General features: G+C 41.1%; 3 protein-coding genes across 4 annotated transcripts; 1 reads left to right on the top strand and 2 right to left on the bottom strand.

The window, feature by feature from the left end:
* Window positions 1–680: 680 nt before the first annotated feature.
* On the top strand, window positions 681–3,180 carry LOC308122978 (type-4 ice-structuring protein-like). Its single transcript, XM_080485161.1, has 4 exons — window positions 681–920; window positions 2,059–2,127; window positions 2,223–2,346; window positions 2,826–3,180. The coding sequence occupies exons 2-4, from the start codon at window positions 2,079–2,081 to the stop codon at window positions 3,037–3,039; spliced, it is 387 nt and encodes a 128-aa protein (XP_080341287.1). The 5' UTR covers window positions 681–920; window positions 2,059–2,078; the 3' UTR covers window positions 3,040–3,180.
* Window positions 3,181–3,327: 147 nt separating this feature from the next.
* Window positions 3,328–11,390, bottom strand: LOC308122977 (polyadenylate-binding protein 1A-like). The gene is made up of 15 exons (XM_080485160.1): window positions 11,140–11,390; window positions 8,869–9,104; window positions 7,641–7,834; window positions 7,275–7,390; window positions 6,771–6,910; window positions 6,568–6,662; window positions 6,344–6,481; window positions 5,987–6,082; window positions 5,468–5,834; window positions 5,262–5,369; window positions 5,051–5,169; window positions 4,866–4,950; window positions 4,636–4,766; window positions 4,264–4,363; window positions 3,328–4,117 (listed from the first exon to the last, which is right to left on the bottom strand). The coding sequence occupies exons 2-14, from the start codon at window positions 9,059–9,061 to the stop codon at window positions 4,271–4,273; spliced, it is 1,875 nt and encodes a 624-aa protein (XP_080341286.1). The 5' UTR covers window positions 9,062–9,104; window positions 11,140–11,390; the 3' UTR covers window positions 3,328–4,117; window positions 4,264–4,270.
* Window positions 11,391–14,349: 2,959 nt separating this feature from the next.
* On the bottom strand, window positions 14,350–22,110 carry LOC308122563 (14-3-3 protein beta/alpha-like). 2 transcript variants are annotated; one of them, XM_080484428.1, is made up of 6 exons: window positions 21,683–22,110; window positions 19,848–20,167; window positions 18,032–18,155; window positions 17,198–17,361; window positions 14,617–14,712; window positions 14,350–14,505 (listed from the first exon to the last, which is right to left on the bottom strand). In XM_080484428.1, exons 2-6 carry the CDS (start codon window positions 20,151–20,153, stop codon window positions 14,431–14,433), a joined length of 765 nt encoding a protein of 254 aa, XP_080340554.1. In that variant the 5' UTR covers window positions 20,154–20,167; window positions 21,683–22,110; the 3' UTR covers window positions 14,350–14,430. The 2 variants fall into 2 exon arrangements, with proteins under 2 accessions (XP_080340554.1, XP_080340555.1); XM_080484429.1 differs by having other exon boundaries at window positions 21,100–21,752.

Here is a 22,110-nt window from a genome sequence, read left to right as displayed (position 1 = left end):
TATGGTGTCAGAGCCAGTTAACATGAGGCAAAAGGCAAGACAGATAATCACTCGCGAACATGCTTGAGGACAAGTCAGGGGATTAACCTAAAAAACCTATCTGAATGGTGGGGTTACAGGGCGGGAAGAGAAACATGCACGCTCCACTCAGAAATGCTTCTCGAATCATTTTACAAAATCAGCCACATCGGGTGATATGGGGTATCGAACCACCAAACTTGAGATTAGAAGACAAGGCTAAAACATGAGCCAAAGCCTCTTCCAACTCTTCTAACTTTCAATATGTTTAAGGGTCTCTCTGGAAAACTTTGTGTGCTGCAGTGTTTCTGGGCGGGAAATGCGAATCAGCCAAACGACACAGTTGTTGTCTAATGCAAAAACAAAACGGAAAACAACACGTCAATAAAGCAATCCACCAGAGCTGATCAGTATCTGAGCATTCAAGGTTTCCTCTCACATTCACAATTACATTTAATAGCATTAGGAAGTAAATGCTTTGTCCGCACTTTACATCATCTAATGATAAATGAATGTGCAGAAGCAGCAGGGCAATGTATCTGCTGCGTGTTATCATATCTATGGGAGCTGACGATGCCAAAAGTCGTCTGTCAGCGCGGTGTTGATGATACTGTTCCTGATGATTCATTTTATTTAATCTGTGTGATAAGACGCTCGCTCATATGGGATGTTGGACAGTCAGCACAGGGACTGTTGGACTTTGCTTTAGTTTATCCAGGTGGCAGAAGGAGCAGCAAGGGTCATCGCTGTAATTCCCCCAATCCAGCACAAACACGGTCCAGTCCACGTCCACAGCCAATCACAGCCCGGGGACGGCGGGGCTGCATCACTACAGCGGACTATAAGAAGGGACGGAGACGAACAGGAAGGCACCATCCGGTCCACATTCTCCTGCAGAACAGGTGAGCCTCATTTATTCAACTACAACCGATTGAGACTCAACAATCACCTTGGCGTTTAGTTGATTTATTTATTTATTTTAAATTTACTGCTAATTCTTTACTTTTGTTTTAAAGAATTGCTTTACCATACCTTCAATCCCGGTGTATTTATTTGCGGATATTCTGTACTATAAGACTAAAGTATTAGAAACTCAGTTTAACTTTAACGGTTTACATTTCGGATTCTTTACTGATCCTCCTGGGAAAATGATTTCACAGGCTTGAACTCATCCTATCCGTAGGATATCCCTTGACTATACATATCAGGAGCAGTGGGCGTCTTTAACCTCAAGGACATCACCTCGCTTTCAAACTCTCAAGAACAACTTGGCGTATATTTGTAAAGGCAGATTTTATACATGGATTACACTAGAATGTACAATTGTACTTAATAAAATGGTCAGTGTGTACATTTCGCTTAAAAAGCCTTATAAAATAAACTAATTAATGATGGCAAGAAAGCATAAAAATCTAAATTCTAAGTACTTTTACAATGCAAGAAATTGCTGTTAAAAATGTATATTTCAAAAAGAAATAGGACCAAATCAGGTAATGATAGTACCTTTAACTGTGCATCAGCTTTAAAAAGTTACAATAGTACCAAATTAAGCTGGAAAAATAAAGCTTAAGAAATGCTGCAAAATGTAATATAATAATCATATTTTGTCCCACTTCCTGAGGTAAAATATCATGAATATTATAGTCGTCTTTCCAACAATTATTTCCAACAATAAATACTGTTTTCTTATCATGAGTAAGCAAATATTGATATGATTTACAAAAGGAATATTATTGCTTATCATATTCACTGAAAAATCTAAAGAACATAAACAAATCACCACTGATACTCAAGCTGCCACATCACCTGTTGACAAACATAATGTGTGGGAGTTGATGAGTTTGTTTACTCATGATGAGTCTGGTTTCATTGGTGACTCATCAGATGACGTAATACCAACAACCCCCTGTAGCCTTGATGGTTTGTACATTCAGGGCAAATGACTAGAGAGGAAGAGTACATATCCTGTTGTTTTCGTGAAGCTCTCCTTGTTTCCAGTCACCCAATGTTGTCATGAAATAATCTTTGTTTTGTTATTAGGTCTCATCCAGTCAGCAACCATGAAATTCTCCCTCATCGCAGCTGTGGTCGTGCTCGCTCTGGCACAGGGTATGAACGACAGGCTGGAAGCTTTATACAGTTATAGCCCCGGGTGTCGGAGTGAAACGTCTTACTTGATTTTCTTTCTTTGGGCGAACCAACAGGTGCCTTTGCCCAAGATGACAGCGTGCAGGACAAGATCACCAAGTACTTTGAGGAGGTGAAGAACAAAATGACTGAGGAGCTCACCACACTGCTCAACAACCAGGACCTGGCCAACCAGGCCAAGTAAGTCACTGGTGAATCTTCACCGCCACACACCAACTCTGTCATGATCATGTAATGCCAATAGTGTTAGAAATGGTGCAATTTATATCATGTTTGTAGCTCATACTATGCTTAGTGTTCAGCAGTATTCTGTACTTACAGCGTGCTTTAATGTGGCAGTATAACTTAGGTGACACTCCGTCGCTGTGCCTCATTGGTTTTTTGGGGTTTGGGGCTTCAAACAAAGAACTCGTGGGCCAAAACTTGACCTGCCAGTGGGTCCAATCCAGATCATTAAGAAGACTTTATTTGGCATTTTCTTAATGGAAAGTAGCTGCTATTCCTAAACCAAAGTAATGCAGAAAGGCTTATGAAGCCAGCTATTTTTTGATTGAAATGGCATTAACACAAAGGTCAGTTTGTGAAAACCCGAGCTATCATCCACAATCCCAGACAACTACATTTCTGATTGTGACTGGCGTTTTCTTTCTACTCTGCAGCACCTTCCTGCAGGATAAGAGAGCCCAGCTGGAGCCCATGGCCAGTCAGTTCCAGGAACAGGTCCAGGCTGCTGCCAGCTCCGTTCAGGAGCAGATCAAACCTATGGCCGACAACATGCAGACCCAGATCCAGCCCATGATCGATAACTTCCAGAAGAAGATGGAGGAGCTGCTCAGACAGATGACGGAGCAGGCCCGCGCCATTGGCAACTAAACATCAGCTGGAATGGACTGAGCTAGAGAAGCTGCTGAGGGCTGGTCTTCCTTTCAAGGGAGCCTCAGATGTGTTTTCAGTGCTTTATAATATCGACATTCATCATCTTTGTCCCAAAGCACAATAAAAAAGTGGAAATCATACTTGTGTCATTTGGTAATATCACGGTTGTTTTCATCACTACACCACATTTGACCTACAGCAGCACATCTGAATGTATCATGTTAGAGATCAGATCAATATTATTCCTGAAAATCCATTACCGGTATTTCATTTAACAGACAGACACTAATTATACCATAACTTTTATTCAAGCAAGCAAAGGTCAAGGGAACTGACAATAATGGTTCACCCAGCTCAAACATTTTTTTATTTAAAAGGACGAACATGGCAAAAACAATTACTTTCACCCTTATTTTGTCACAGGGTGATCCTCTGAATCCCCTCAGGAACTATCAATTTTTTCATTTTGAGCTTTTCCATTTTTTTTTGGTGTTTTACCTTTTTTACTCAACAAAGCAGGCCTGCTGTTTCTGTTGACGGTCTGATGTGAGGCCTGGCCGGAAACTTGTTTTTATTGTTATTTTTCATACAGTGCTGTTTAAAAGTATTGGCATCCCCTTCAGATTTCGACTATTTTAATGTTTAATATCATTGAACAAATGTGAATATCTGACAAAGATGACCCGACTGAACAAAAAAAGCTGTTTTTAAATGATGAATTTTATTTATTAATGAAATAAACTATACAAAGTTACCTGGCCCTGAGTGACATAGTAATGCCCCCTAAACCTAATAACTGGTTGGACAACTGGAATCAAGCTTTTTCTAGAGCTCGCAATGAGTCTTTCACATCTCTGTAGAATATTTTATCTTTGTCTAATATAAAGATTTGCTTTATGGTCTTAAAACATTTACGTGGGGGAAATATTACCAAAAATTTGAACTCGAGAAGGGGGCAAATACTTTTTTACAGCAATGTATAGCATTTAGTTTTACTTTGTTTTTTGTATTTTTAACTTTTTCACTGTGAAATTCTCTTCTCCATCGGTGAAGCTGGTCTCAAGGTTCCCCAACCCTGTGAAACACATGATGACAATCATAACGATGATGGACTCACACCCTCTATCTAGAAATGTACTCATTTGATCAAAACTGAAGTTTTTCGAACAAATCTGTTGCTGCACAATGAGCAAGTGAAAATAATCTGAAAAGGAACTGTACCTTGGGTTCAGACACTTGGAGTGACCGTTGAGGTTGTCACTGTCTTCTGGGCAGTATCTTTGGCCTGGTGGGCCTGCAGCACAGCCACAGCCTCGTCCACCTACACACACACAGACCATGTTGATTGAGATTGGAAACATCAGGCTGAGATTTCATTACTGCCTCAATTCCACTAGATACATTTTAAGACACAAGGCTTCCCTTAAAATTTGTTATTTCGCACTCCTTTGTTTGTTTGCAACCATTAAAGGAAGAATGTTTCCCCCGACATTTTGTGTTTAGACCAGTGACTCTGTACTTTATTCCAACGTTGAGACCTGGGGAGATCTTGGTAGAATTAATGAAAAGTCAATAATAAACTAAAGCACCAACCTTTGAGCGCAGAGACTCTGGGGACTCCAGCATGTGGAGCAGCTCTGAGTTGTCTATCTCGAGCAGCATGCCAGTGATCTTGCCTGCCAGACTGGAGTGCATGTTCTGGATCAGTGGGAAGAGGCGTTCACCTGCAGAAGTGACAGACAGGAATGATTAATTAACAGAAATAGGGAAAAAAAATGGCCTGACAAAACTGATAATAAAACCAACGAGTTAGTGAGCCTTACCCAGCATCTGCTTCTGTTCTTGTGGAGGAGCGGCGGCCAGCATGGAAGCAGTCAGAGGCTCCTGACCCTGAACGTGGACTGCCGGCTGTGAGGAGGGTCAACACAGGCATTTTTAAAATTCATGTCTAAGTCCTTCTCAGATATAAGCCAGGGGGCCAGTGGTTGAAGTATAGAGGAGTTCCTACCTGCTGCATGTTGACTTGTGGCTGGGTGGACAGGTGCTGCTGAGGGTTGCGGACTCCTGCTGAGTACTTGTACTGAGCTACTCCACGTAAAGGCGCGTTCAATGCAGCAGGTGAGGTGGCTGGAGTTAAACAAGCAGAAAAACTTAGATACGCTGCCAAACAACTGGATTACACCATGTCGAAAGAATATTGAGTGTGTAAATGGACTGACCAGCACGCTGGGTGGACATCATACGGGGCACTGAAGCAGGCCGCATCGCACCAAAGGCCTGGGGGCGAGGAGCTGATGGACGCATGGCACCGGGCATGTTCTGGAAGTCTACAAACACACACAAAAAACATAGTTATGATAATGTTCAATTATAATAGTTCTGTTTATTAAAGTAACCATAGTATGACATTAGGACTAATACTGACGCTGTGGCCGGACACCTTGCGCGGTCCAACGTGGACTCGGGCGAAGCTGAGCCATCTGACCAGCAGCTGGGTAATAGGCAGCACGATTCTGGGCCTGAGGGATGGCTGCCATGAAGTAGCCGGTGGGCGGGGCAGGCTGATAGGGGTTGATGACTGGATTTGGCACCGCGCGCATGCTGGCCATCCGCTGCATGTACTGGTTGGTGAGGTGGGCTTGACGCTCATCTTTCCTCTGGGCCAGGGCCACGTACAAAGGCTTGGTGGCCACGATGCGTCCATTCATCTCTGTCACAGCTTTAGTGGCCTCTTCTGGGGACGAGAAGCAGACAAATCCAAAGCCTTTGCTTCGCCCGCCCTCCGTCATGACCTGAGGAGGAGAGACACATTATATGTGCACTACATATGTAATGTAAACATTTTGAAAATATTCAGCTAAAAAAGCAATTATAAAAGCTAATAAAAGCTAAATCCTATCCATCTTTGTTATGACAGCACACAGAAAAACAGATGTGGTCGTACCTTGGCACTGGTTATGGTACCGAAGGGTAAAAACTCTTTTCGCAGGCGATCATCATCAATTCCATCATCCAGGTTCTTCACATACAAATTGACACCCTAAAAAACAAAAACGTTAAACATGTATTTCCTCTTTTAAAACAGCAATAAGCCAGCTGTTTATTTCATGACATGTCTGCAGTGCATGTTTATCCCCTGGGTCTATGGTGAAGAACCATGGGCCCATGAACTGCAGTTACTGTTGCAGCCATTTTGGCCAGTGCGTCCTACCGAGAAAGGAGCACTGAATTTGACAAAGCTGCACTTGAACGGACAAAAGATGGGTGATGCTACAGTAACTGAGCTATAGTGAGAACTGACCTGGTAACGAGTCATACGATCTTGTTTCAGTTGTTCAAATTTGCGCTTCAGCTCCGTCTGTCGTTCCACCTTCTTCTGGGCACGTCCGACATAGATCAGCTTGCCGTTCAGCTCCTTCCCGTTCATCTCATCCACTGCCTGAATAAAACAAGATGACAAAGTCACACTTTTAAGACTGAGTTATTCAATATTCCCAAAAGTAAACCTGTCAGGACAAAACTTACCTTCTGCGCGTCCTCATGCCTTTCGAAGCTGACAAATCCAAAACCTCGAGACTTTCCACTGGCATCAGTCATGACCCGGATACTCATAGCACTTCCTAAGCAAATAAAAAGAGAGAGAAATACAATGAAGCATAGTTTTTCTTTTTTACCGTTATAAAAAGGTTAAGTCATTTGTGAGTGCATCAGTAGAAGTCCTGACTGACCATATTTACTGAAGACCTCCCTCAGCTTCTCCTCATCCATTTCTTCACCAAAGTTTTTAATGTAGACATTAGTGAACTCTCGAGCCCGGGCACCCTGCTCAACCTCGCGCTCTTTCCGAGATTTGAAGCGGCCCACAAATCTGTGTTGAGAAGAAGCAGTGAAAAGTTTCATCAGGGAAAAAAAAAGTAAACAAGACACACCTATGAAATCTGTTATACTTATATAAAATACATACACCTGAAAACAGTAGGAACTGCGTGATTCACACAGTAACACTGTAATATCAAAGTAACACACACACACACACACACACACACACACACACACACACACACACACACACACACACACACACACACACACACACACACACACACACACACACACACACACACACACACACACACACACACACACACACACACACACACACACACACACACACACACACACACACAGAAACACACACGCTTCCTTCAAAGCAAGTCAAAACATTCACTTACACTTTTCGGTCATTGAGCAGCATGCCATTCATTTTTTCAATGGCTCGTTCAGCTGCCTCCTGAGTCTCAAAATGCACAAAGCCGTAACCTTTAGAGCCATTCTCGTCACAAACCACCTTCAAGAAATAAAAAAAACAAAGCATGCCACTTTTAAGCCACACACGCATGCAAAAGTGTAACAATCTGAATCGACATCTGACTAAGATAATATAAAACACTTGAGAATGTTGCTTTCACCACAATTGCTTCTAATTGTGTGGTGGGAGTTTCATACGAAACAGTTAAAATCACTCTAAAAACACTCACATGCATAGAATAATAAATTACAGCTGGCCAACTCCCTGCATTAGTAAACCAGTACTTTACCTTGCATGACAGGATGTTGCCAAAAGCCGAAAAGGTATCATAAAGAGCCTTGTTGTCGATCGATTTGTCGAGATTCTTGATGAAGATGTTTCCCACTCCGCTTTTTCTCAGCGACGGATCACGCTGCGACCACATGATGCGTACGGGCCTGCCCTTGATCACGTCGAAGTTCATGGTGTCCAGTGCACGCTCGGCTGAGGGGAGGAACACAGGAGGAGGAAATTATTTGGTTATTTTTTTTAAAGGGCTGGGTATCCTGACTCAATAATCATACTGAAAATATATGAATTTGATTCATCATACCTAAGGTTTCCAAACTTACATCTTCATGATTTTAAGTAATACCGTGTCAATACTGTAGCAATTACAAATGCATGTAACAAGCGTGACCGTTCACCTTTCACCTGGTTTTGCCTGGGAAAACCCAAAGCTCTCCTCAACAACACTTGGATGAAGTAGGGATGGAAAAAAGGATGAATTCATAGATGAATATACTCCAAAGTACTCATAAGGGGAAGTGTTGCAAAAAGATTCCACAGTGTCAATAATCTTATTATTAAATAGTTATAAACATTATCTGAGTATAAACACAGGTCAAAATAGAATGTCAGTGCCAGTATCTAGAGTCTGCAGACAATGTGGTGGAGAAATATCTGACAACTATGGTGTTTGGGATCTACAATTCTAGTGACAGTTCTAGAAACTTAACACATAATTCACCCCCTTAACAGATCCAGTTAAAAGGAAAACCATGCAAATACAGAGACCTGAGGGCATTGTGACAGAGGATTGAAGGAAAATAGTGTGTCAGCACTTTAGGATGGGCAGTTGGGGTGTTGTCCTGACAAAAGAAAGATAGCATGGCAGCACTATGCTACATGACAGGGTGGGCTGGGCAGAGCAGGGTGGACTTGATGCTGTTTCACTACACCACTGCTGGAAGGTTCAACTGAGGGGGGGGGGGGGGGGGGGGGGGGGAGGAGAGAGAGAGAGAGAGAGAGAGAGAGAGAGAGAGAGAGAGAGAGAGAGAGAGAGAGAGAGAGAGAGAGAGAGAGAGAGAGAGAGAGAGAGAGAGAGAGAGAGAGAGAGAGAGAGAGAGAGAGAGAGAGAGAGACCACTACAGACAACATGTCTGTCGCAGTGATGCCTAGTGGAAACAGGGCAGCTCTGTCACGTGTGGGGAAACGGAGGGTACTCATTGTTAGTATCCCTGTTAAAAAGCACATACCGTCCGCCGGCTGCTGGAAGTTGACATAGGCGTATCCAAGGGAACGCCGGGTCATCATGTCCCTGCAGACACGGATCGAGAGGATGGATCCGGTGGGGCTGAATTTCTCGTACAGCATCGCCTCGGTTACATCTTGATGCAGATCCCCGACGTACAGGGAGGCCATTGGGTAACTGGGAGCGCTGGGGTTCATCTTCGTTGGTTGTGAGGGCAGCTGGCAGAGCACTGGGACTTGGCTGGAAAGAAGTTTTCAATGATGGTCGGAAGGCTACCGGTGTCAAGCCAGCTCCCTTTTCGGAAAACCCATTCAAGCCTGCCGCCGCTCTGTTTCGCAGTGCGCCCATACACCATGCATTACTGTGAGAGCATTCGCAAATGGATGCCAAAATAATAATGACATTCCTGTGAATGAGATCTGTAAGTCAGTTAATAAAATGCAGATTAATACTACTGCTAATAATAATAAGCATCAACAAAGCTATTAAATGAGTGCATTATGAATACTCCAATAACCATTAGGATTCAAAGAATAACTTAACTGCCAGCAGAAGCAAAAAATAAATAAACAAAACCTTAGTTTCCGTCAGTGGCGTATTCATGTTACTACAATACAATAAATTCTCTTCCCATTCTGATGGCATCTTTCAAAATGTAAAGCCCAACAAAACAGCATATTCTGGCAAATTTTTGATTAGTATTAAATTAAATCTGTTGATATAAACCCATTTCACTTCAGATTGATAGTAGACCAGTTCAAGATGTGACATATCAAAATATTGCCCCTCTGAAAAAGCATATAAAGAATTCTTTCCCTCTAAATTCAGACTGATATTAAAAGGAATTTCACGGTTATCATAAATCCAGTCATTGTCAGATTGATAGTTGGTCAAGTCAGGATGTCACTCACCAAGTACAAACCCAATCTGATGTGGCACATCAAAATAAGAGCCCTCTGAAATAGCACATCTGGACTCTTCTAACTTCAGACTGATATTAAAAAGAATTTTCTTGTTATTATAAACCCATTCCATGTCAGACTGATAGTAGGTCACCTTACAAATTATGTAATTTCAAAATAAAACCACTTTTGCTTCTAAATTGGAATATAACCAAACACTTAACATGATATCGCCTGATTCCAAGTTAGATTAACTCTAAAATTCCTAGTTATCATAAAGTCATTCCACATCACAGTGGTAGTGGACCATCCCAGGATATCACTCAGTTAATATTAAGGAACTCCGATTTGTCATTTAAAAATAACAGCACTTTGAAAATTCATCAAACACTTATTTTATACTATCAGTCTGACATTGAATGGGTTTATGATAACAGGAATTCTTGCTAATAACAGTCTAAAATCTATAACAAAAAAAGCGTACCCGTGCCATTTTAGAGAGCTCTATTTTGAGCTGGCGCTGCTTTGTGAGTGACATCCTTAGGTGACCTACACTCAGCCTGACATGGAATGGATTTATGATAATAGGGAATGTCCTTCTAATATCAATCTGAAATTAGAGGGAATGGCGCTGCGATGTTATTGCAGAGGGCTCTTATTTTGATAGGCCGCATCCTCATCCTGCTGGCCTACGATCAATCTGTTAAGTTAAATGGGTTTATGGCAACAGAAGGGGGGAGGGGGGTATAATACAATACCATACAATATAATATAAATCACAATTTTGCCAAGATATGCTGTTTTGCTGGGCTTTTGATTTGAAGGAAGTGATAGTATTATAGTAACAATACATTACTGACTGAAAACGTGGTCTTTTTGCTTCTGCGGGTAGTAAGTTTTATTAATAGTTTGTAATAATGACACCTTCATTAATTCTGTTTGTTGTTATGTGTTATCATTAGCAGTGTTGTATTCACTATCTTAATGAAAATGAGCTCTCATTCGCTGGAATGTATCTTCTTTGTTCTGTTTGTCTTGGTTTATCTTTTTTTTTTGTTTATTTTCTTTATTGGGAAATAAAAAATCCGTTTGAGAATGCTCTCACGGTAATGCATGGTGTATGGGCGCACTGCTAAACCGAGCGGCGGCTGGCTTGACTGTGTTTTCCTGAAGTGAGGGCTTCACGAACAGTATCCAACGGCCGCGGACGTCGCGTCAGTCCGAGGCGAAATGCGGATGGTTAGAACAGCCGTTGAATTGAACAGTTGCGGTGTTTTTTATGGGTCGAATGTAGCGCGTAGACCGATATAAAAACTGACGTGAAGTATTAGTTTAACGTGTCATGCGGAAATAAAAGCAGAAAGCAGCTGTACTTGGCCTCGCTTCACGTCGACTGGAAAACACGTTAAAGCAGCCGTTATCTTCTTCCTTCTTCTTCTTGTACGTTACCGTCCGGTCCTTGAGTGTTTTAACTCCAGCTTCACCGACGTGTTGCAAAAAGAAAAAAAATATTTTTGGTTTTTTAAGTTTTGAATTTTTTTTTGTTTTTTTGTTTTTTAACGTGTGCCGAGCGAGCTCAGAGCACACACGCACTCACACAGCACTGACAGCCGGGAAGAGGGGGAGGAAGTGAGGGGAGGCTAATCTATATATACCAGTATCTACGTCACAAGCACGGACCAATCAACGCTCACTGTAGTAAGGCGGGGCGGGGTTACCAGGCCATGATGAAATCATGTAAAAGGTTTTGGGACAGGATGAAGATGACTGCTGCTGTTGATCGTTTTTTTTCACACAAATACTGAAGTGGGCTTTATAATTGATGGTTGATCTCCTGAGTAATAACATAAAACCCCACAGAACAAAAGTCTGAGTGTCCTAAAAACAGTATGACACAAAACAACTCTGGAGAGAGGCACATTTTGACAAAAAAAAAATCAGAAACAACATCAGGAAAGGCAAATATTTTGTGTAAACATTATTATTGAAATCGTAAATGATTATAAAAAGTACTCCCACTAAAATACAAAAAACAAGAGATGCTACATGAGCATAAATAGACTGTGGATAACCATAATAACAAGATGAAAACGGGCTAAAAAGCACATAAACGGAACACAAACTGCTGTTAAGTGAGAATTGGTTGCACTTTTGCCGTGACAGCATATGCAGTTGTAATAAATGTGTACAGTGGAATCAATAACAAGGATACAGACTGAATAATTAGCAAATACATACTATGAGCCGCTTCAAATTAAAAAAGGGTAATATGTTTATATTAGGAATAGTTGATTAAAGTATTAGCTTTAAAGTAAAGTGCTGTACAATGTTTTCTGTATCACAGTTTTCTGTATCACAACATCATGCTTGGCTTTTATAGCAAACCATAGACAAAAGGCTATATTTTTTCTAAATTCAGATTTTGATTGATCTTCCTGCCTCCACCACCTTGATGCACTCGACTGACTGCAATGGAAACTAAATAAAGTGAAAAAAATAAATATCCCCAAATTGACATCTACAAACCCAATTTACATTTGTTTCCTGAATGGTTTATAAGTTTGTGGTTGATATAGGGCTTTCTGAGGTAAATATACCGGTTTTCAACCAAGGACTCAGGCCAATTACCTCACACACTGCTGTGAAAGTAAAACATGTATTTTCATTGTGCTTTGATTTATCTATTTTTCTTTTTACTGGTTTTTGTTTTCTTGTAAAAAAATATACTTTGTTGGTGTATGTGTATGTGTTAATGTGTATGTATACGTGTGTGTATATATATATATACTGTATATGTATATATAAAATACAGGGGAACTGTTGGTTGAGGTGAATACGGGGTAGGATTAAATAAGCTTTGCTTCTTCCCACTCCTTTTCGGATATGTTGGGCCATCATTTATTTAGTTATGTTACTTTTTTTGTTTGCGTTTCTCTATTACGTTTGTATTAGTTTCTTTGTTTTGTGGCCCCATTTCCAAAATCAAAAACATGTAGATGCATTGTTAGCATAAGTAATCATTGTGTTTTAAAATCTCATTCCACTGCTGTACTGTTTTCTAAATTTAGTTGTTCTTAATATACCACACAGTGCATTTATATAGTTTGCTGCCGTGACACTAAATGCTCCCAAATCAAGAACAACTCTATAAACAAAACCCTTAACTCCAACCAGTGACGACAGCAGAGTGAATTGAGTGCTATTCACTACACCACCATGCATCAAGACAGGGCCTTTCACAAGCCACCACCATCAGCAGAGGGCAGTGTCTTCTGTGAAAATCTTTGCTTTCTGGGGTATTTTAAAAACCCACCATTCTTTTTTTAGGCTTAAAAATCACTTCATAATTTAACCAGGTTGTGTTCCTCGTGTACATATACGATACGTGACAATTTGATGTTTGACTCTAAAACACACATACGGCTTACCTGTGAAGAAAGCAAAACAAACGTGAGCAGTTTGATTTTTTTTAATTCCTCTTACATGATAGCACATAGCCAAAGTACTCCCTTTGAATCTTGCATCCCAGCTTTATTAAACCATGGCAGTATAAGAAACTGGCCCTACTGAGCTTTCTACCGATTTTACTTTTAATATTGAGTTTCTATTTCGCGTCATCCTAGCTTTGACACGACGTACTTTCAATGGGTGGTAAATGTGTTTCGCCACCTGGTTAGAGCTAAATCCTAAGCACAGAAAAACTGCCAGCTGCAGAGCAGCGCTAACCCCTCACACCGCACTACTAGAAATGCATACATTCAAGGGAAGTCAAAAAGGAATAGAACACCCAAAAAGAAATTACAAAACGTGAATATAAAGAGTAGAAAGCCACTTAAAAAGCGAAGTATCCTTTGCGCTGCTGACAAGAAAAAAACCAAAAACAAATCTGAAGTTACAGTATTGAGCCATTTTTAAGTTGTTCATTATTTTCAGCCGTCTTGAACTCAAACGTATGCAAAAACAAAATGGCAGGTAGATGTAGTTTTCCCACTTCACCAGTAAAAAGATGAATGTAAATTGAATGTGACCCTCTCAACAAATCTACCAAAGTTTAAATAGTTTTTAATAAGTGAAAACCTTTGCTACGCCAAGATGCACATTAAACCCACCGAGAGGCGACACGTGTACTATCCATACAGGGTGGAATAAATACAAATAAGATGGAAATGGACGCGTACAAAGGTAAAAATAGAATACGACTGCCGATACTGTCTGATGCCTGTGACGGTTTCCATGTGGTGTGCTTCTAGTTTGTTAAAGTTCAATTCAAGTAACGATAAATGATCCGAGTTGCAGCTAGAGGTTTCTCTGCACTTTCCTACAGCAGCAGTCTGCTACAGATTAGAGAGGCAGGAGTAAGGGGCACATTCTGACCTAAAGGAGTGATTTTAAGTGGACCGACTAAAAAAAAAATTAACACATCCACTGATTCACATAATTAATGAGTGACGTCTAAAAGAAAAATATTTTCATTGTTCTCTGTGGAGACGTAGCAGCACATTTATACTGCACTGGACACATTGTGAGTGGAGTGTCAACATACTGTGCACACCCAGACGGTTTCATACACACGTACACACAACTTAGGCTGGTGAGAGGTATTTTTTTTGTTTGTTTTTTTTTTTTTTTGTAAAAGTTTATCTTTATTATTGTTTTGGCGAGGTTCACTTCTCGGTTGTCTGCTCCGGCTGCTCCGCCTGCTCCCCTCCCTCGCCCTCGCCGTCACAATGGGTCCACAGCTGCAACAAGAGGAGACGGTGCACGAGTCAGTGTCACGGTCACAAGGAAAAACCTTACAGCTGAGGTCGTCAGTCAAGTCTGACGAATGAAGTGAAGACGAGATTGCTCACTGTCAGATTGTCGTGGAGGAGCTGCATGATCAAGGTGCTGTCTTTCTGAGACTCGGGGTTGGTGTTGTCCAGGTCACAGACGGCTTCGTCAAAGGCCTGAAAGAGACGCAGGATACAGTCAATGCTACCGCCCATAATTACATAATGGCCTCAGATGGATTTAAATAGTAGCCGTTATGATGAAGCACTCATTCTCACTCAGGCCCGATGAGTCTCATCAAGCTTTAAAGCAAAATCACCAATTACTAAACACCAGCAGCCCGACATGGACCCTCCGTCAGGCTTGTATTAGGCTGTAGTTCTATAAAGACTCGATAATGGAGCCTTGGTCAATTGGAACTACATTTTATTTCAAACATTTTCAGTGAACAAAATGACACCAGGGCAATTAACTTATAGAAAACAAACAAAACAAGAAACATCGAGCGTCCATTTATTCACTGTAAATATAAGGTGGAAGATCAAGTGGAAATCTTATTTTTTCAACTACATTATAAAATAATTACAAACGGGGTTTAATAATAATATTTACTATGTTATACATTTCATATATTGGCTCTATATTTTAACATCAGTTATTCATAATTTAGTTTGTGATTACCACATATACTAATGTATTGTAAAGTTATACATACTACACACAATAATACCTCTAACAACTCTCAACATATAAAAAACAAATCCAAAGACGTCGGACTAATGCTGTTTAAAGATTTAGCTTTATTATTGCAATTGATTGATATCTACGTCTTCCAACTTGGTTAACGGTTCGTTACTATTCAAAGAAATTTGACATTTGATACTTGCTGGTTTCCGTCCCGTTTCATTTATTTGAACAATATCGATGTCCACACTCTCCAAACAATGTTCCAAATGATCCCCACAGCAAACTATTTCTGTGTCATCTGCAAATAAGCTCGTTTGAGACTCACGCATATTATTGATGTAGTGGATGGATAACAGTGGTCCCAACACAGAACCTTGTGGAACTTCACATCTATGATCATTGACTTTATAGAAAGTGCTACCCCTCTCATCCTGCATCTTGGTGTTCGAAGGATTTCTCTACACATCCTCTTATACCACTTGGTATAATTTTGGTCCGTGTTGAAAATTCCCTTTCATGTGTTGTTTTAAAAAAACAACAACAATGGATACTTTATATGAACACCTTTACCCTATACTTCAGAGTTATTACTTCCTGTAGTCAGGTTTAGACTACCACCAGAAATCATCAAATTCATCCAAATCAAAACAAATTTTGGTGGGTTATAAAATATCGCAGATGTTTTCCCAGTTCCTCTTTGATACTAAAACCTTCCACATGTTGCTTCATTTATCCCCAGTAGGTTACAGTAGTAATCAGTTTGTCACACTGTATTTTTGTATGTGTCGTATTTATAAGGTTTGCTCTTGGTTTCGTTACAGCTCCGGAGAACTGGAACCACGGGAAGATGAACAGGTGTCCTTCATTAGTCCGCTTATCTTTACCACTCCATATGTAACCGATTAGTGACGACCAGAGCTTTTACAGAACACCGAGTTAATAAATTCAGACTGCGATCAAGTGGGCTTAAAGAAATCTATATTAAAGTTCTTTTCCCACATTGTTATCATACATCTGACAGTTTCCGCCCTGAATGAATCCATCCGTGATCCTGCAGTTCTAAAAACATAACTGTGTTGTTTGAATCTTTAATACAGGTGAAATAATAATTGAGAATGTAATGTTGCCATCTAATTTGTGACATCCTTTTAATTTAATTACTTTGTCTATGTATACAAGGCAACTCCTCCTTTATTCTGCTCTAATTATATTTCATTCTCTCCATTATAACCATAAGTCTGCTCTTCAGTAAGCCGGCTCTAGGATTTCGATCACAGTGAACTTCATGACAGTAAAAATGTTTTGATTTTGGATAGTTTGAATTCAGGCTCCAGCTGTTGCATTGTAAACATGATGTTAATCCTCTCTTAGTTACGCTTGTGTTAAATTGTTCTTCTGCATAGTATTTGCTGCTATTCAGCATTTATGGATGTAAAAAAATATTCTTATTATTTTCAAATAAACTTCAACCCAAGTGATTTCATACGAGTAAAAGATGGGTAAAATGTATCCATGTTCTGTATTCTGATGTCTGGTCATCTCCTGTATTTGACTCCCACCACTTTGACCTGGTCAGTCGATTCACTGAGCTTTCTGAACATTTTGCAGCTCAATGGCCAAATTTATCTAATCCCGTTTTGATTTCTCTTTTGTTGTTCAGCATTCATTTAGATTTGTTTCTCCTTTAATTGTTAGGGGTTATCATCAAGTTATATCTATTGTTTCCTGCTCACAAGGCAATCCATCATGGCTGGGTTAATGTTTTTAACCCTTCGGGGGGAGAGGGGGCACTGCTGTTTTATACCACTATACCCATGCTGCTGAGAAAACCTGACCCTCTAGATTCCAGGTTGTACTCGGCTTGCTCGCCATCTGAAGCAACTGCTTGAGCTCGTGACCGTGGTTTAGCTTCCAGGCTGCTGAGAACTTGGCGATTTATTCTAAATACAGTAATTAGTATGCAAGTGTTTTTACCTTCTTGGCCAGGTCGTGAGCCTCAGTGGGTGAATTCTTGATCTCGTAGTAGAAGACCGAAAAGTTGAGAGCGAGGCCGAGGCGGATGGGATGTGTGGTCGGCATTTCTTTCGTGCTGACTTCGAGGGCTTCCTTGTAAGCACACTCCGACATCGAGATGATCTCTTCATGAAAGGAAAGCAGGCAGATCGGTGAGTAGATATTTCAACTAACCCCTCTGATTCAGACATGTCACTGACCTTCATAACCACCTTCCAAACAGTAAAAACTGTACTCTACCAAACGGCATTTTCAAGCCATAAAATTATGACATCCAGTCTGCCCGAGCTCAGCTTGATGAGAACGACTAACAGCAATTTCAGTTTGATTTCTAAAATCATTCAAATCTTGAATGATTTAAAATACTAAAACTGAAATCTGGTATTTATCAGTAGTTTTATTATCATTTCATGCTTTGTTGCATTGGTTTAGGTGGGTCAGACACAAAGAGATAATACACTGTGGTCAAGCTGTCAATGAAAAATATAATGCACAATATACATACAACAGATTGGAGGAATACTAATCAATGACTGGTCATGTCACACTCTTTTTTTTTTTTCTTTTTTTTTTTAAATGAGTGCTTAGAAAATTTTTCAAAGTATCATGCTGCTAATAAAACATTGACAGAACTCTGACTTGAACGCATCACCGTCAGGAAGTTTCAGTCACAGAAGAAACCCTAACAGGAAGCCAAGCAGCAAACGGTAAGGACCCGGTCCACTTGTACCAACGGGCTCTCTTCTCTGATTTGTACCAAAAACTGTTTATCTGCAACATATGGGGCTTGTTTACCATCTCGTTTATCGTCGCCGGCCACCTCAGCCCGGTAGCGGAAATAGTCTCCCTTCATCTTCATGTAGAAGACTTTGCTTTCGGGTGTAGCCGCGTGAACGATCAGATTCTTATCAAGCAGCTCCTGCAAGCGACAGCATGAAATTTTAACAGTGAAATACATGGAAGAGAACACAACAGTATGAAGATGAACAAGTCTGCTCATTTGATTGTATGAGAATTTAGGCAACAGTGGAGCTATAATTCTGTGAAAAATGTATCTACATCCAGCTTTAAGACTAAACTCCATTTTCCTGGCCTTATGTTGTACGATTCTTCTTCTGATTATACCAATTTCTTTCAAGTTTTCCTTAAAAAAAAAACCCTCATAATCAGTCAGTTGCATTGCAGCAATCCAGTGCTTTTGAGCATACAGATGTGGTCAAGACAACTGTAAGTTCAAATCAACCATCAAAATAGAGAAAAGAGTTGTTATTCATGACTTCGAACAGTGTTGTAGTTGTCGTCAGGAGACAGACTGGCCTTTAACAAACTAGCGTGCTGGGATTCTAACACAACCATCCCCAGTGTTTACAAAGAATGGTCTGAAAATGCTGCACATCTCGGGGCGTAGATGCTTTGTGGAAAACTGTACCGAATGGTCTGGCTGGTTGAATATGACACAAGCATTAGCGCGGATAAATCTTCGTAGCAATCAAGGCATTTCAGGATGTACAACTCAAACTTTGAAGAAGATGGACTAGCAGTGGTCTAACTCGAGCTTCCCTGTCCTCCAGGTTTTGGTCTCTGCCTGTTGCAACAATCCTGATCGCAATGAGACGCTCTATATTGGATTAATTTGGAACTTGCAGAGGACAGTCCTGGTCCCGGAGAACAGAAAACCTCAGCTAAAAAACAGAACTGAGGGTGACAATGGAAACTGACTTCACAGATTCTTCTTCCTCTTTTTTTTTTTTTTTTTTTAAAACATGGTTATATGTGTCCAATGGATGGTGCAACTTTTGTATGTTTGGGTTTAAATGCAACAAAGCATTGATTCATGTTGCTTTGTATTAACGTGTCAGGCTCCGTCAAGTGATGTACAGATATGGGAGATATTTTCAAGCACACATATGGACAAATTAAATGCTCCGATAGGCCACGGCACCAGCAGCTCCTGCAATGAAAACATGGCCACAGCAGCTGTTGTATACATTCAGCATCTTTTTTCCTCTCAATTAGCAAGTGAACTATCTGGTAGGATGACTAGCGTCAATTTTGAGTGTGGAATCCCCAGGTTTGAATCCTGGTTACATCCTAGTTCTAAATCATTTCGATTTCATCTCATGAAAACTGGGCACACTCCTATTGGAAGATGTTGCTCATATAATATCACAGGGACAGTTCAACATTCATGCTTGTATCCATTTAAAATGCTTACTTTGTGTAATATTGAGAGGACAACTTTACCAGTAACTCATGACCCCTTCAATTAGCTGTTTTTGCTCTTTCCTAATTAGATCCTAACCACGTTTAAGCAGTTGCCAGAGTTCACCAGTAGGTGTCACTTATGTCAAGAGATCAGGGGTTACAAGACACTGTATTGATAACCACTCAACCACCGCTTGATGAATGATTCTGATTGATTTGAACTTGATTTTGCCAACATTTAACAGGAAAACATTTTAAAGTCTGCTCATTTGAGTTGGTCATCTCCTCAACTCCATCTGAACATTATATAGCTCCATCATTTGTCTAACTACTACCTAAATGAGATTCAAACATTGCCCCTGCCTCCCCACCCAACCAACTCCTTTCAGCCCCGTTTGCTCCTTACCAGTACTTCAGAGCAGATGTCATTGAGCTCCTTCTCGACGTCCTCTTTGACCTGCTTAATTTCTGGTAAATCACCTTTGTCTTTATTGTCACGGAGCCAGTTGCATATTGCCCTATGGGAGGACCTCCGCTCGCCCACCGCATTCTTGTATGCAACAGACAGAAGGTTGCGCTCATCAATGGTGAGCTCACTTTTCTCCTTGAAGGCGCACTCTGCAACCGCCTTCATGATTTTGACCATATCCTTATAGCGCTCGGCCACCTCGAGCAGCTGGCCCAGCATTACCAAGGACTTCCTGTCGGTCATGGTTGCTGTGTGGTCTGAGGGAGGAAGAGCAGAAGAGAACGAGAGAACTGGATGAGGGGGTGAATAAAAGAACAATGTGAATCCAGTCGGAGGTCCAAGAGATTTGCTCATTTAGCGTGAATGAATGAGAAGTACAGTGCCGCTGTTCCTGTAAAACCTGACCTCAGGTATGCAATGAAACACAAACTCTCTAAAACTTTCAGTAATTTCTAAATCCTTCCGATGACAAAAAAAGTTTAAAAAAGAAAAGCTATTTCTTATCATATGGCGTCTTCTTAACACAACTATAAAAGAAGAAAAAAAAAGATACAGGTAATCAGATTACTACTACTTGACTGATCATATCTGTTCACAGATTTGGGTGGGTACACCACCTTTTGCAACTGACTTTGGAATATTACTCTTCGTCAGGTACAGGCATTCACGAGAAATACAAAACAAAGTGCTTCTACATGTACAAAGGCTGTATGAAGAGAATTTTCTGGAAAGCAGAAGTGTGCAAAAGCACTTCCAGCAAAGGGTCCACGCAATGACGTTTAATGGTTTGGCACAAAAAAAAAGAAACTGTATAGACAAACTAAAAATGAACCCTCATTAAAACCGGTCTCAATTTCGAGTTACACATTATAATAGGTTATAGAAAGCGGAAAGGTAAATGTTTGTCTAGAGTTGCCACTACTAGTCACTATGAATATGCTCAATTGAATTAAAGGGACCATATTCAATTTGTATACGGTGATAGCATCTTGTCTTATACAAACCAAATGTCTAAAAGGTTTGAGAAGAAATAGAAGTAAGATTACTTGTGATACTTATATTGTCATTTTTATGTGCAACTTCCAGTCACTTTCTAAGCGGAGGATTTCATTCAGGTCAGGTTATAACTGACAAAGTTGTCGCAATGCACTCGAAATAATGGCTATAAATGAGCAGATTTCTGACTGACCTGAGTGGAGAACTGAGAAACACGCCTGAATCCGGTGTTGCGGAGGAAAAATCTCACGAGCAGCGAGCGTGATTTCCCAGCACCTGCACCCATCTGAGGAATGTCGGCCACCCAGTTCACGTCACCGGGGACACACCTGCCCACCCAGTGTAGCGAGCAGGGCAAAGCCATGCGAAAAACCTCTCATAACGAGGCAAAAATGTGACGTTAACTGTGGCTGATGTTGCTGATTTTAGGAGGAAAAAGCCGCTGCAGGTACATAATTATGTAAGAGAGTAATCGGAGCCTGGCTTACTACGATGGGCAGTGAACGCCCTTTTTTATGCTTCCCCGGAAACAAAAAAAAATTGAACCTGAGTGGAGGGGTTTGCGATAATTCGATTTTAGTCGCCTTTATGTGGTAGGCCCGCGATTGTGTCTTGCAAAAAAAGAAAAAGAAAAAAAAAAAGCGGATAACGAGAGGAGGGAGGAGGAAACGGGTTTTTAAACAGAAGCAGAGTCGCAGCTCAGCCATCCGCGCAGCGCAGAACAATGACTGGCTGAGCGGCGGAGCGTCAGTGATTTTTGTTCTTGTTGCACTTACTGTTGCAGACGCGGCGGCGGTTTGCTGGGTTCTGAGGCGTCCTCGAAGCGCTCGCAGGCGGCGTGTCGGTATGTGGCGGACCGCGGCGTCGGTACCTGCTGACAAAAGAGGCGTGACGGAGCGCGGAGTGAGTCTCGTCGGGGCGACTCGTTCCAGCTGATGTTCGCTCTCCCGCTCTTCCACGGGGTTTCCCTCCAATCACACGCTCCGCAGCAGGGTCGCGCCGGGACGGGTGACGTCAGAGCCCCAGTTGCCAGGGCGATCGGAGTCAGACAGAGGCGCGTGAGTCAGGCAGGCAGTGGGCAACTTTTAAAGATTTCCGGGCTCTCGACAAACAAATAAAGGTTTTTTGCAAACATGTAATCTATACTCGCGGCCTCGTATAAAGACCATGACTGTCTGAACACACTTTCCATCCGACCCGTTTC

This window comes from Lipophrys pholis (genome assembly GCF_963383615.2).
Source record: "Lipophrys pholis genome assembly, chromosome: 17".
In the NCBI taxonomy this organism is placed as follows: Eukaryota; Metazoa; Chordata; class Actinopteri; order Blenniiformes; family Blenniidae; genus Lipophrys; species Lipophrys pholis.
The sequence above is the reverse complement of the archived record's forward strand: the minus strand, read 5'-3'. Positions and strand labels throughout refer to the sequence as shown.

What these genes read in the sequence shown, in the direction of transcription:
- LOC308122978 (XM_080485161.1), top strand. Translation starts at nt 2,079, where the DNA reads ATGAAATTCTCCCTCATCGCAGCTGTGGTCGTGCTCGCTCTGGCACAG. An exon ending in CGTGCTCGCTCTGGCACAGG is followed by an intron (nt 2,128 to 2,222) that starts GTATGAACGACA and finishes GCGAACCAACAG; the next exon opens with GTGCCTTTGCCCAAGATGAC. An exon ending in GACCTGGCCAACCAGGCCAA is followed by an intron (nt 2,347 to 2,825) that starts GTAAGTCACTGG and finishes TCTACTCTGCAG; the next exon opens with CACCTTCCTGCAGGATAAGA.
- LOC308122977 (XM_080485160.1), bottom strand. Translation starts at nt 9,061, where the DNA reads ATGAACCCCAGCGCTCCCAGTTACCCAATGGCCTCCCTGTACGTCGGG. An exon ending in CTTCCAGCAGCCGGCGGACG is followed by an intron (nt 7,835 to 8,868) that starts GTATGTGCTTTT and finishes TCCTCCCCTCAG; the next exon opens with CCGAGCGTGCACTGGACACC. An exon ending in CTGCTCAATGACCGAAAAGT is followed by an intron (nt 6,911 to 7,274) that starts GTAAGTGAATGT and finishes TTCTCAACACAG; the next exon opens with ATTTGTGGGCCGCTTCAAAT.
- LOC308122563 (XM_080484428.1), bottom strand. Translation starts at nt 20,153, where the DNA reads ATGACCGACAGGAAGTCCTTGGTAATGCTGGGCCAGCTGCTCGAGGTG. An exon ending in CTCACGACCTGGCCAAGAAG is followed by an intron (nt 14,713 to 17,197) that starts GTAAAAACACTT and finishes CGTCTCTTTCAG; the next exon opens with GCCTTTGACGAAGCCGTCTG. An exon ending in TCCTCCACGACAATCTGACA is followed by an intron (nt 14,506 to 14,616) that starts GTGAGCAATCTC and finishes CTCTTGTTGCAG; the next exon opens with CTGTGGACCCATTGTGACGG.